This window comes from Dendrobium catenatum, unplaced genomic scaffold, assembly GCF_001605985.2.
Source record: "Dendrobium catenatum unplaced genomic scaffold, ASM160598v2 fragScaff_scaffold_256, whole genome shotgun sequence".
NCBI classification, from domain to species: domain Eukaryota; kingdom Viridiplantae; phylum Streptophyta; class Magnoliopsida; order Asparagales; family Orchidaceae; genus Dendrobium; species Dendrobium catenatum.
Window position 1 is genome coordinate 107080 of NW_021318718.1, and position 14971 is coordinate 122050.

Below are 14971 nucleotides of genomic sequence, written 5' to 3' on the forward strand. Positions count from 1 at the left end.
TAATTTTATAATACCCTCTTAAAAAGCTATGGGGTCCAGGAAACTTATGCTTATTAAGTAACAACATTTTTAGGTATAAAATTTATTATGTTTACTTTAAAAAATACCTTAAAGACAGGCCAGCAGGAAAGTCATCCTAACTAAAGTTCCCTATGAGTTAAAAAAAAACCTTTATAATGACCCATGGCCATATAATAATCGGTAACTAAGAGAATGAAGATATGAGGGGACCTAATAACCCATAAAAAGTTATATCGCCATTAAACACAATTAACACGCTCATATAAATGCATCCTAATATCAATTTTGAACCATATATAAAAAAAAACAGAAATTACATCACATTTATACATTCAAAGCATATTTTTGCTGTGTTTCTGATCCTTTCGCAAGACTTTCAGCTAGCTGGCAGTTCTGCCTACTGAGCCAAATCGGGTATCAAGCGATGAGAGAGACTTGAATCCTCCCAGCCCCCATTAATGCAATTTCCCCTCCTCTATTCCTTTTGAATTTTCTAATCCAGTCCGCACATCCAAAAAAACAATAAGATTAAATATCATAAAACAATTAATTTCTCTTATATTATAGATAATTATTCTTATCATATCATTACGATATTCAACACACGCAATTACAATATTATTCGAATTGTAAAAAATAAATCTTCTATTATTTTATGTATAAGAATTCGGGAATTTCTAACTGTTCAAAACATTATTTTGTAGTAGTTTTTAGAAAATTCTCCATACAGACACTATCACATGGTTGAGGGAAAATCCTTTATAATAAATTCATATAATATATTATCACAACTAATCTCATAGCCTTAATCAAAATTTTGGAACAATACTAATGACACCAACAATATATCATAAAAGAATAATCTTGAATCTTGATAAATTTTTCTAAATTTATATGTATGAGTAAGCTTACTAGCTATTAATTAAAGTGCATAGATGGCTAAAAAATTTTATTAATTAATTGTGTATATTGGATTATGAAAATGATAAATAACTAAATAAAAATAACACTTTTATGAAAATGGTACCTCTAATTGTTGAACCAGAAGAGAAGAGCCGGCAAGGAGAAGGGGAAGAAAAAGGTTGCACAAGGCAGCAACTCTTGGCCATGGCAGTGATGTTCTTAATTTAGAGCTTAGTAAGCTTTAATTATGATGAGAAATTTATATTGACATGAATATAATACATAAATAAAAAACCATTGCTTATCATAGTTGTATTGCACCAATGCTTATTTGAAACTATTAAAAATCAGAAACCCTCCACATGGCATAACCCAATGCATGATGGTGAGGTTTATTATTAATGATAGATTTGCATGCAAGATCGTCTTAATACTTTATGTAATATTAAGCTTTCCACCCAAATACAATTTTAATCTTCCATTTCATGCTTCAAATAAAATTTTAGCCTTTAATTTCAACTATTACATTAAATATTTTATTAATATCAAAACAACATTAAAATTAATTTTAAACTTACATAGCACTAAAGTGGCAGCCTGACATCCATTTTTATTGCCATATAGCTGGCCACAATAATTTTTCCATCTAGCATCCGTCTCTTCCAATTTCTTTATTGCTATCTACCTTTATTACCAATTATAGTAATAATTTTTCCCATTTCATTTGTAATAAATGGTAGGTTATGAGTTATGACCCTCTTTATCTCTCAGTCTCCTTTTTTTTATTCGGTGCAAACGCTGGACACAACTATACAGATGGAAACCAATTAAATGATGCCACGTAGCACCTTGACAATCCGATGACCCAACTCGATGAAAACTCAAAATTACAGCGTGGCCCGACGACTTGACCCGGATAGGAAGCGAAAATTTTCTTTTTAATGAAAAGAGACCTGTGGGCCACTATCGATTCGTCGATAATTCAAAATCGAGGCTTTTCAGTTTCTCTTATCTTAGGAGCGGTTCATCTTTGTCCGAAGCTCCTTTGTTCGCTCCTCACCTTCATTGCAGAAGCCCTAAGGTCTGTATTTTGTTGCGAGAATAGAAGTACTTTTTCCACTGGAACTATGTGTTATATTTTCCTATAAAAAATTTCTGTAAATCAAATGTTTAGGTTTAGGGTTTTGTTTGGAACTTTTAATTTCTGGTGTAAAAACTTTTTCTCACATATTGCATTACAAAATGTATGTTGGAAATAAGATTATAATACTCAGTACCGTTGTATATTGCAGCTCAGTACACAGATATTTAGAGGCTTCAAATATTCTAAACGACGCGTATTAGGGATTCTATGTGGTTTTTGTAATATAAAATCAATGATTATGTTGATGAACTCTCAGTACTGTTGCTCGGTATCTCTCGGCATCAAAACTGCATGGGTACCTCTTCTCGGTACCGCTCGGTACAATGCTCAATACTATGATAGATTAGTACCTTTAGGTTACCAAGTTCGGAACTTGTCAGTAACCAAACTCAGTACTGCTTGGTATTGCTCGATACTGCTAGGTACCATGCACGATATCATGCTCAGTACCATGATAAATCGATACCTTTAAGTCACAAAGTTTAGAACTTGTTGGTATCCAAACATGGTACTGCTACATACTATTCGGTATCGCTCGAAACCATGCTTAGTATCATGATAGCTTGGTACCGCTATTTTATACTGCTATTCTGTACCGCTCGATACTGCTGCTCGGTATTGCTCCGTTCTGACTATGCCTAACTCTTTCCTAACTCTGTCAACTTATTCTTGTTTGTAATTTTGCAGTGATAATATCCAAATATTCATTTCTATTGCAAAACTTTAACTTTTAGAGAAGTTTATAATCATTTGATATGTTTATTCGACCAATAATTTGTTGATAGATTGACGTAATTGCACATTAATTAGTTTCAAGTTATGCCTCTATTCCGTTAGAATACCCCCTGGTGCATATGTTGCTGATCAAGTGGAAGATCCGGAAGGAGTGTTTTGTTATCAAATGACAAATGATACAATTCACTTTAGATGACGTCACTCTTCTGCTTGCTCTACCCAACAAAGGTGCTGAATTTGTGCCTGGAAGTGGCAGAGTAAGGCTTCGTTTGGGACGACTTTTTTACTGTTTTCTAAAACGTAGTTTTAATACAAAAAATAAAAAAATTTGTACTAAAACTCCACTTTAAAAAACAATAAAAAAGCTGTCCCAAACGAAGCCTGTGAGAAGACAACAAATGATATCAGGCATGAGATTGAAAGTCTAGATGTTTCTACTCCAATAGAAGATCTTGTGAAGGAATTCATAATTTTCTTACTATCAAGCCTTTTCTTTCCCATGCGAACTTCCAGACACCTACTACAATCCTTAGTGTTACTGAGAATGTAGATGAATTTTTAACTTACAACTAGCCACCATTAATTATAGAATTCCTTATGGTGGAATTTAATACCATTGCTAGGAAGCATTCCAAAGACAAGCCCTGGAATATATTAATAGATTTGTAATTATTATAATTGTGATTCAATAACTCATGCAAATTAATTTTCTTTATGTATACCTTGAATCAATTAAGTATGCTAACATCTTCTACTCAATAATTGCAGATTTGATTTTTAGAACACACACGACTCCATGCATCAGTGGACGACCTATCCCGACCTCATTTTATTCATTAGGACAACAAATTTATGTACAACGAGAAAGAGGAAACCTAATTATTTTCTAACTTTGACGATGTATAAATACTCATTGTTGATATAGTAATATTCATTTTGCATTGAGCTCATCCTGAAAAACAATCTTCTACAGATAATCCTTCATTTAGAAGGAGTTATAGAAGAGGAGAGATCATTATTAAAGAATTATCCTATTCTTTCTCCAGGTAAAACTTCAACTCCACCTGAGACGCAATTACAACATCAACTCCCTTACCACTCAAGCCCCCAAATCTCTCCCAGGGCTCTCAGTCCAGGCAGCTCCCACTACAGTAAAAACACTCATTATCGGAGGTTCACTTAACACCGGCAGTTTTAGCCGCCGGTAATGCGCCGGTAATTTTTAAGGCCGGTGGTTTAACCGGCGGTTTCGTGACCGCAGCTAGTTCCGGCGGCATAAACTTTGCATAACGGCCGGTCGGGCTAGCGGTAATAACTGGCGGCCTGACCGCCATTAATCCCAGCGGCTGGATAACCGCCGGTAATTGATGAATTTCATGTAGTGTCCCCCAGGATTCCTAACCCACCAAACCCGTAGCACCACCACCCAAAAAAAGAGAAATTACAAAAAAAGACCTTCCACTGCTGCTGTTCTACATGATGCTAACTGGCAGAGCCTACACCAAGCCATCAGTAAACTAAGTGCACAAAACAACTTACTGGTGAAAAGGCTGGCCAAGGTCGAATCTACATCGGGTCTACTGTGGAGGTGCGTGCAGGCTCTGGAACAGACTATTTTTGAGCTGAAATAAGAGAAGAATGTCAAATATGAAGCTATAGAGAACTTTTTGGTTGACAACTTCCCTGTTGCATTTGAATGTTATCAAACTGGAAGGTCTGCAGAATCTTCCTCAAGTACCATTACAAGCGATAATATTATTACCCCGTCAATTTCCCCAATTGTTGAGGAAGTCACACAGCCAAAAGATGTGGCTGAACCCCATGACAAGGTTGATGTAGGTGATAAAGCAGGAAGCCAAATTGAGGAGGAGGAAGAAGGCTTTGCTTCATCATCCCATGCTGGAATAACACGACGAGTTTAGCTACTGGTTGGTTGGAAGAGGAAATTGGTGGAGAATCCCTTCACCACCTGTGAGAGAAAGGGTAGAACAATAAAAATCACGGTGAAGTAGCAGATGACACATGATGAAAAGGAGGTTGATGCTAAGAATGTTGAAATGGAAGGTGATAGGAGCAAATGAAAAGGTAAAACAAATAAAATTTCAGGGAAAAAGCTGACATAAATAGAAGATAAGGAGTCTGCTGCTGGCATTCTTGAGGTAGATGGTGAATCTAGAATAGAGGCACGACCAGCATCAGAGGTTATTAATTTCCCAGGTCGATTATTGATAAATGAAGAAAAGAGCATGTTTATTGATAGCTATCTTAAACAATACAATGATAAGTGAGTTCTATTTGTTATTCTATAATGATTATATTTTTTACTAGTTGACATGGAGCAATACCGACCATGTAACGAGCAATACTGAGCATGCAATGAGCAGAATCGAGTACAACAAAAATGCTATGTACTACTCAGTATCAAATGTTCCCTAGCGTGTACAGACTGCCCCTTCTTTGTAACTATTTTAACGACTAACCATTTTTTTCATTTTCCACGAGTGATATTACTTTCACAGCTGGAAACATTGTTATTTATAGAAATCAAATTGATAAATTTATAACGACATAGTTAACAACCATGTCGATGCATTTACTATTCTGCTAGCTGAGAAGAACCAAACTATGCCCTGGCCTCTACCAACCAATCCTATTTGTTTCTAGTTTCCATTGGGTTGGTTAGTAATTTAAAATGTTGTTATGTTTTTACTTTTTTTTCCCTAGCTAATTTCTTAAGTCGTTATGCCAGGGTTATTACTTATATAATGTGGACACCAAAGCATACGTGGCCCATATCACCAAAGATTCTATTAAGGCTTCCAATCTCATGCTAGTATTGTAATACACAACTCTCATTGGACCCTTATTATCGGCAACTTGGAGAACAAAGTGTGCAATTTTATGATTTATTGCCAAAAAAGACTCGAAGTAAGTAACATTCAATAATTAATACAAGGTCATCTAAAATTTCTTTTATAATTTATAATTAGATTTTATTTGTAGATAGTTCATATTTACGAAGAAATATATAATTATTTTGATGATGACATACACCCGTGACCGATCCAAATAATCCCACGTATGCCAACTCAGAAAAATAGCATGAACTGCATGATGTATATTTGTAAATATATGGAAGCTGTTATCAAACCTTAACCTATTATATGGGCTGATCTTACAGACTGGCAAGATTATATGCCTAAATTCAGAGAAATTTGCATACTCCATTCTTTGTGCAACAAAGAAATAAATATGTATTTACACAGATTTGTAATTCATGCTTTGGACATACATTCATTATTTGTACATACTTTCATTAATTATTTACAAGTTAAAATGTTACACAAAAAATGTAGTACACATTCAATATTTCTCTAAAATTGTTCTGCATACAACATCAACTTAAAGATTCAGAGCGGTACCGAGTTCTTTGGAGTGGTACAGAGTGGTCTAGTGTTTCTTTACGTGGTTGGTACCGAGAGGTACCTGTTTGATTGAAAAGTGTTTGAGTTTTGAAAATGTTAATTATCTTTGAAAGAATTCAATTTTTGAAATTTTAGTTTTACAATTGAACACATCATTATGAATGATATATCACCTCAAAAGATGAACATATCATTCCCTAATGGGTTCAAATTACAAAACTTTGAATTTATCCTAATCATCATAATCAACTCAGGAAAAGATAATATACAAAATCGAAGGGTCAAAATGATTTTTGATCGATGTTTAACTATAATAATCTGGTTAAGTGATCATTAATTTTATAATCAAAATTATGATAATAGAAAGATATATCTTCCTGAGGAAAGAGAATATCGTCTATTATCAATCATCTGAATATGACGATAATGATCATCAAATTTGATTTTCCCAAAGATAATTAATTGAAGTTTTAAAAATTTTGATTTTAAAAATTGATTTGGATTTCTAAATCTCTTACGCCCTCGTAGTTAATTGCTTCATAGGAAATTGAAATTTATATCATAGGAAATTGGAGTTTCCTACGAATACTTTTGATTAAAATAACGGTAAAAATTTTATTTTGATGGACTCACTTGTTATATACAAGTTGGGAGGTTAAAATGAGGCATAAGTGAAAGTGGAGTTATAAGCACGTAGCAAGATATGTGTATTATAATCATGCATTTGCATATACTTCAATGAATTAAATATAATTAATATTTTGAATTGAATGTTAGCATGAGCTTTGATGAAATGTGAAAAGTAAGCATAGGTGGACTATGATGGCAACTATAATGTGATATATCTGAAATCTCTGTAAAAGTGGCTTTAAAGATATATGTAAGAGCCTGAAATCAACTAACATTGAAACTTTAGAAAATCATGTTTTGTTTACATTTTGATTATTTTTTACAAACCACAATATTTTCCTTTAATTAACTGTCACTTAATATTTTAATTTGAATATTGATATCTATGATGTGATAGAAAGGAAATGTACTGAGCTGGTTATGCTTATTTTTTAAATCTTTTGGATATTTCAAAGAAAGTTAAAGGCCCAATAGAGTAGATAAGATGTAGAGACAAGTTCCTCCGGATTTAAGTAGAAAGGTATTATTTTTGTAATCTAGTATTTAATTATTTTGATGTATACAATTTATGAAGTTGGATTAATATATATATATATATATATATATATATATATTTTGATGAAATGAAATATGTTTGTATTGCTTTTATTATTTAAATTTTAGTAGCTCTGGTTGTCTTCGCTGATGGGTGAGTAATAATTATAGGTTTAGGGGTTCAACAATTCCATTAGATCCTAGGACATCACAGATGGCACATTGGTGAGTTTGAAAGGCATGATGATTAAGTTTTAATGGCCATTATAGGGCCAAAATATAATTTTATGGACATCGCCTTTTGCCATCCTCACTTGATGATGGCCACACATGTAGATCTAATTTGATGAAAATAGTGGCATCATGAATTTCATCTTCTAGCTCATTCAATATGGGATATGGAATTCATTATAATATTAATTTAATTGAGGGTACAACAATTGACTCATAAATATAATGTACCATCTCTTCTTTTAAACTAGCAAAGTTGGGTAAGAAAAAACAGTTGAATAAAGGTAGTGCAACATTTGGTTGGCCAAACTTTCAACTATAGATTTTTTATAGTATAGATAAAGATAAGGCTTTATATGTAATTGTCCTTTTGCTCCTTAAGCATTAACAAGCCATCATCTATTCTCACCATAAAAAAATAGTTGGATAAGAGATGATCGATCAGATCATAACTCAATTAGAGCAGGTTAACATGATAACTATGATTGGAAAAACTAACCCGGTTATCTTTAGGCTCATCATAAGCAAAAAGAGACTTGTTTAATGCTCAAAGAAATTGACACCCTTCCCTATAGTTTAATCATGAAATCAATGAGAATTTCGTTGCTTATTAGTACTTTTTCTTATTAGCTCCTCCTTGCTTTCTATTAAAAAACCTTAACAGGTCAAAGTTTTATTAGTGCCACAATGACTACATGCATGAAATTTCTTAAGGTGTTGGTGGAGAATCCTCTCAAGAAGAGTTATCTGAGCAATATTTGGCCAAATCACAACCATTCCAATGGGAAATGGAAGCTCTATCTAGCTAGAGTAGAAAGAAGGCCAACCTCAAGCCTAAATGCTAAAGTAGAGTAGTATGGAAAAGTTACACATAATAAATCACCTTAATGCTGTCATATGATGCACTGCCATTAAAGCTTCACACAATTGAAGTTCATGGAATCTCAATTCTTAAGAGATAAACATTGCTAACATTTCATCTTTTATAATTTCTTTTGTTGATGTAGATATCTCTTCCACTTAGAGCATTACAAAAATGACATTATGATCCAAGTGATTCAGAATATTTCTTAGGTACTTCGTATTCTAGTTGATGCATATAGCTCAATGAATTTATCTTCCAACACCTTATTGAGAGGATGAGACTAGATGCCTAAATTTATGGGGTGCATGATGATGATATTGTTAAATCCATCCATCAAGGAAAGGTGGACCTTATAGGGGGTTGATCAACCTCGACTTCACTTTAGGGGATAAAAAATACTCGAATACCCACAAAGAAAAGTTTATCGTGCTCCAACCATGGTCTACCTATAATGTTACATTTGAAGGACCTCTACTAAAATATTTTAACTGATAAATCAAACATACCACATATGTCTTAATTTTCTTAAGCTCAATAATCAAATTTACTTTTGGGGGGAGTTAGTGGCCTCCTAGAACTTGAATCTATATAGCATATAAAAAAGCCTAAGCTTCTAGTCACCAGCTTCCCCTGGACAACCAACAAATGTTAATGATTGGGAAGTCAACTAAGTTGTCAAATTACCCGCAAACTCAAAAACGACTATGGGTGTAACTTAAGCATCAATGCCACATGTGAAGATATTTATCTAACTAATCTAACAAGCCTACTTAGAGGTAATATTAATAAATTTGCATGGAATCCCTTTGAGATGTCAAATATTAATCTCAACCTCACCTTTGATCAACATCGCATATGAATAAAAAGTAGGTGGTTTGGTAGAAAATTGAAATCATGTAGCAAAGATTTAGGTTGGAATTTTGGAGAAGGTAGAGAAAATGAAGATTTCCAACATCATCAAGAAGTTCAATATCTTGAGTCAATATTTAATATGGAGATATTAAAAAGTTGGTTTAGAAAGCTGTCCCAAATGAAGTCATAATTGGTCTCAAGTAGTCAACAAGCTTCATTTCATCTCACAAGTGGAAGAAGCATGTATTCAGCATATAACAACTGCAAAATTAAAAAAATATATATAATTTGTCAAATCTGATAAAAATGACCAATTATCTATTCTACAAAAAAAAAAATATTGTTACCTTCCAAATAAGCATGTAGAAGGATTGCAGAGAAAATTTATCCTTCAAATCGATAGACCCGCTTTGCTTCCAAAGGATTAAGCCAAGAGCTGAATGGCTCGATATCTGCATCAAAGTCGAGAAGATTTTCATTGTACTTAAACATAACAATTGTAAACTAGAAAATTGATTTTCATATAATTTTCTTTAGTGAATTAATTGAACATACATTTATGAGCTTGCTCCATGGACGAGAAGAAGTGGCTCCAAAAACAATTGCAAAAATATAAACCATCTCTAACAGACAAATGCAAATCCAAAGCACCTGTTAGAATCCAAATGAGGGAATCAATAATATATCCAAGTTAAGAACTGTATGTCATATATGATTTGACAAATAAGTAGCTCACCTTTTTTGGACCTAGACTAGCAGCTAATGAGCGAATGCCAAATTTTTTATCTCCTTCAATATCTGGTACATCCTGTTGATAAACCATAATTATGACTAAAAAATAAAATACAACAAAAACATGAGAATAGCTTCTTGCAAATGCAAAGAACTAGCAAAATCAACATAACTGAATGATGTTATCTGCATTAAATTAGATTTTTTTCCTTTTATTAATCTCCTAAACAGTGCTAGATTTATCTTTAGGTGCAAACTCGCTAGCATTTGGATAAATCTTAAACCATTGCCATAATTAATTTCAACCATTTCAACCATTTCGCTTGATTTTATCAGATATGTCATATTAATTTTTATGAAGTTGAATGTGCAATGTAAAGACAAAAAGTGTACATAAACCGAAGAATAAGTATGATAAATTATAAAATAATTATATGTTGACCTCTACATTAATGAAGTTCATACAATTTCAATCAAGGATTTTCTAAATTTCTGCATCTACTTCCTATTAAAATGCATCAGATTTAAACTATGTTAAGAATGAAAGAGATAAACCTAAAAATATTTGATTAGAAAGTATTAGAAATGATCTTTTTTAGTAGATTTGAATGAGAATTTGTCTATTAATCAGATACAATGGAGAAAAAGAAAATATGCAGCAACCCCACATAGTGGGATAAAGGCTTATTTTTATTGCTACTGTTGTTGGTAGCATTCAATTAGGACTGTGTTTGCCACTAATATTAAAAAAATTAAGATTAAATCTTATCTAAAATAATTAATAAATTAGACTCCAAACTTAAATAACTCAAGTCTTTTTGCTTACAATATGATAGTTAAATTTAGTCAATTTCATTTATCTATCAATTGATTCTATCTAGATGCTTTATATAATCTGTTGCTCTCTTTATATAGGATTAAATTATTTAAGTATATTTTATATGCCTTTGTTCTCATTATGTCTGTTTTTAGTATGCTTTTAATTCAATTTTTTTGCATTGATGTTTATAGCTTAACTTGTGTGAATACCGCACATACACACAAGAAAATAGAGAATTATGTGCCTAAGAAGCATAAAATTATTATATAGAAATAAAACAAGGGGAAAAACATATGGCATAACCTATTTGAAAATAATTATACTAACACAAATTATAATTACAATGATTCACCCTTATGTAATTTCGGTATTATAATTTTAAAATTAAGATAGTATAGGGCCAATTATGTTGTTAGCAAACAGTAAATGACTGACGTTATCGTTTTAAATTGCGTAATAAGAGGCGTAACTTAGCACATGTTCTCTAAAACTATTTTTTAAGATATTCCCCTTCATTCCATAAAATCTAAGAGAGTTGGAGGAATCTTTGAAGACTCTAGTATTCATTATAAACAATTCAATAAATCTCCTAAAAAGTTAAGTTGAAGTGTGGATGATCTTGTGTGGTAGAGAGAAAATTATATGCATGATTGAACCTTCAGGGTGATAGGGAAGAGCTAACAAAGCAGTGATTTAGAGGCCTTATCCATATGCTCATAAGAGCCAAAGAGGCCATTAAATGGTTATATAGTGAGTAACTTGAACTTTCTAGAATGGGATATTGTTGAATGGTGTTAACAAGTGGACATGAGTTTCGAAAATCTTAAGGAGAGATAAGTCGAAATTTGTTCCCTATGGAAAGCTCCTCTTGGATCAAACTTCTTAGTTCATTATGATGAATACCATGAGGGATGTCGTTAATAGGAGATGGGAGTAAAATTCATGGGAGGTCAGATGAGTAGAGTTACATCATGGTAATCATCATTGATTGACGGAGAGAAGGGGAAGTCTTAACATAGCACTTGCTTATATGTCCTTGATTGTGTGATCGTTAGTCTAAGGCAGAGGTAGATAAGAAGTCTCGACAAACAAATCTAAAAGCAATCATTTAGTGTTCTAAATGATGGTTGGAGGTCAATAGTTATAACTTAGTAATGCTCTCCACTGAGAGTCATCCTCAATATGTAAGAGCAATGGCTATTTATAAATTTATGGAGAGTATGTTATGTTTATTTTCATCAAATGGTCTAAATATATCTCCTTTAATCATATTTTATATATATTTAGAAATTTTCGTGCCTTATTGATTGTAGAATTGAACGATTTTGAGCATTCCGAATCTTTGAATGATCTAAATGTGCACATTCCTAAGTTCAATATTGAGTTTCAATTGAAATGCTTTACAATTTGAAACGAGATTCTTTCTTTTTTTAGATTTTGAGCCTGTCGGATCTTTGAATTGTCTAAATGTGCAAATTCCTAGGTTCAATATTGAGTTTCAATTGAAATAACTTACCATTCACAATGAGTTACTTTGTTTTTTAAACTAACAAGACAACTTAATATACATAATTTCATCCTTTTGCGGAAAGGAGAATAAATTGGTAAAAGAAATATATGCTATCTACAAAAGATCTTCAAGAGTATCATGTTATTAAGTCTATTTAGAAGGTTAAAAGTTAAAGCATAATGTAATTCCAAATTTTATGAAAAATTTGAATATTGCTTCAGATTTAAATCACCAAACAACTAATATTTTGCATATATACCTTGAATAATGCTATTACAACAGAGAATATGCTCACTACAATGGTTCCCAATATTAGTGGTTTTGAAAAATTGGCTTGCCTTCCAAGAACAAAGGTCTGTACAATCAATAAAAAATTAAATATTATATAAAAATAGGACGCAAAAATAATGAAATAACTTCAAGATGCTCCAAATTTGAATCCAAAAAAAAATGAAAGAAAGAGAAAGAAAACATATTAGGATTCAAAGATTGCTTTTAATGGATTATTTAGAATTGATTGATCCGTTAAAGAGGTGAATCAAAACCTGATGAAAAAGAGAAAGGAACTCAACAATATATTAACATAAAATACATTATATAAATATCTCACAAGTGCAAAAATAAAATATTTACATATAATAATAATCACTATTAAAAAATAGTTGAAAGTCAATTGAAAATTTTCAATAGCATAAATATCACATCAAGAAATTATAAGCCAATATTTACTTCTATTTGATATGAATATGCTTATAAAAGGCATTGAAAGTGAAAAACCATATCTCCTAAATCATGGATTTAAGCCACATATTTTGTGATTCACTTATTATTAAAAAAAAAAAAAAACACTATCATGCATATTATTTTTATGCTTCAATTATTATAGCAGAGATAATTTTTATGGCAATGAAAAGTCAGAACACTAAATATAATTATAAAAGGTCGATCATAAAAAACAAAATAAAAATTGATACAATTAGAATTTTGGCTTATAATTATATTTTTATAGTATAACTAAAATCCTATTATTAGTTACATATTTCTTAACTTGTGAGTAAAAATACTTGTTAGTTATACTTTTGTTATTATCACTCAATAGTATTAATATTTATTCTCCCAAAATGTGGCTATATTCTTGAAGATTTAGTAAAACCTACATATAATTGATTAAATACATTAGATTTATTGTATAATAAAGATATTTTGAATATAGATAAATAATAAGTTCTGATTTTGAGGGTAAGGATGAAAAGGTGAAATAAGGAAATAGAGTGGATATGCATTGTTAAGATCTAAACTAAATTTGAACTATTTTAATAAAGCAAATTATGTTATATGAATACAGTTTTTAACATAAAAAATTATAAGTAATTATTAAGGATTAATAGAGTTATAAGTATAACAGTTATACTTATTTTGATGCAATTAAAACTATATTATTTAAAATAATTTTCTTTAAAAAATTATCATTAAAATTTAGATTTTAAACACTTTATTTTTTGTCATATTTTTATAAAGTATCATAATTGATTGCATGGCAAAAAATACTTATTTAGCCACATTTCCTAAAAAAATAGAGCTTAAAATATATTAAAGGAAAAATGTGATATAGTTAATATTTAGCTACACTTTCAACAATCATTAACTATAACTTAAAAATATTTTAACAGTAATGAGATTAGATTTAAATAAAATGGAGGAAAAAGAAAGAAAATTTTAATATCAAAGAAAAAATAATGACTAAATTATCTAACAAGAATTGCAAAAAAAAAAAAAAAAAAATTAAAAAAAAAAAAAAAAAAAAAATCTCATATGCCAAAAAAATATGATCAATAAAATTTATATGAAATTTTTTGTATCAGAATATATTATTTAAAAATTGATTGTTAAAATATATCTAAAAAATAATGAATTTATTTTGAGATAAGAGTAATATATGGGTAATAATTTTATCTTTTTAGCACTAATTTAATATAAAATATATGGATTTTATAAATCATAATTTTTAAACCTCGTCCTTATAAAAATTTTAATCAAAATATTCTGGCCCAATATTTTTCCAATAAATATCAAATAAATAGGATAATATTAGAGATCACAATGACAAAGATAAAACCTGCGTGTGAAGGAAAGTTGATATTTGAAGAACAATTCCAAGATTTGCAATTATGGACATCATTGCAGTTATTCGTCGTGCGCAGATGCGAGCGAGAGGCTGGCGCTGCAGCGTGGGGCGGGTGCGCGGATTAGTATGCATTTACCGACTCTTCCAACAAAGGCAGTCCTCATAGGTTATGGTAGGAAAGTTCAAACCTCATATTATATAATTGAATCTCGTTTGAACCTTAAACTTACTTCAAATAAGTTTTGAACCTAAACATTTGGTTCCAATGGAATTTAAGCTTAGGATTTGACCATTAGATTTAAGAGGTTCAAAAATCGTTCGAACCAAATATGTTGCAACTTCATATTTGAACCGATATTTCGACCATAGCTTCCATCAAAGGAACTAGGTCCAAACCTTTCTTGAACCCATATTCAAACTCAATTAAAACTTAGCGTTTAACAA

General features: G+C 31.2%; 1 protein-coding gene across 1 annotated transcript; it reads right to left on the minus strand.

Moving 5' to 3' along the window:
* Positions 1 to 9394: 9394 nt before the first annotated feature.
* LOC110114683 (probable homogentisate phytyltransferase 1, chloroplastic) lies at positions 9395 to 14659 on the minus strand. The gene is made up of 6 exons (XM_028693314.1): positions 14519 to 14659; positions 12662 to 12757; positions 10077 to 10148; positions 9896 to 9991; positions 9688 to 9792; positions 9395 to 9601 (listed from the first exon to the last, which is right to left on the minus strand). Exons 1-6 carry the CDS (start codon positions 14657 to 14659, stop codon positions 9560 to 9562), a joined length of 552 nt encoding a protein of 183 aa, XP_028549147.1. The 3' UTR covers positions 9395 to 9559.
* Positions 14660 to 14971: the final 312 nt, after the last annotated feature.

Excerpts from the sequence above, each read along its gene's own strand:
- LOC110114683 (XM_028693314.1), bottom strand. The coding sequence starts at position 14,659 with ATGCATACTAATCCGCGCACCCGCCCCACGCTGCAGCGCCAGCCTCTC. Across the intron at positions 9,992-10,076 it reads CTAGTCTAGGTCCAAAAAAG|GTGCTTTGGATTTGCATTTG; the intron begins GTGAGCTACTTA and ends GGATTCTAACAG. Across the intron at positions 9,793-9,895 it reads CATGGAGCAAGCTCATAAAT|ATATCGAGCCATTCAGCTCT; the intron begins GTATGTTCAATT and ends ACTTTGATGCAG.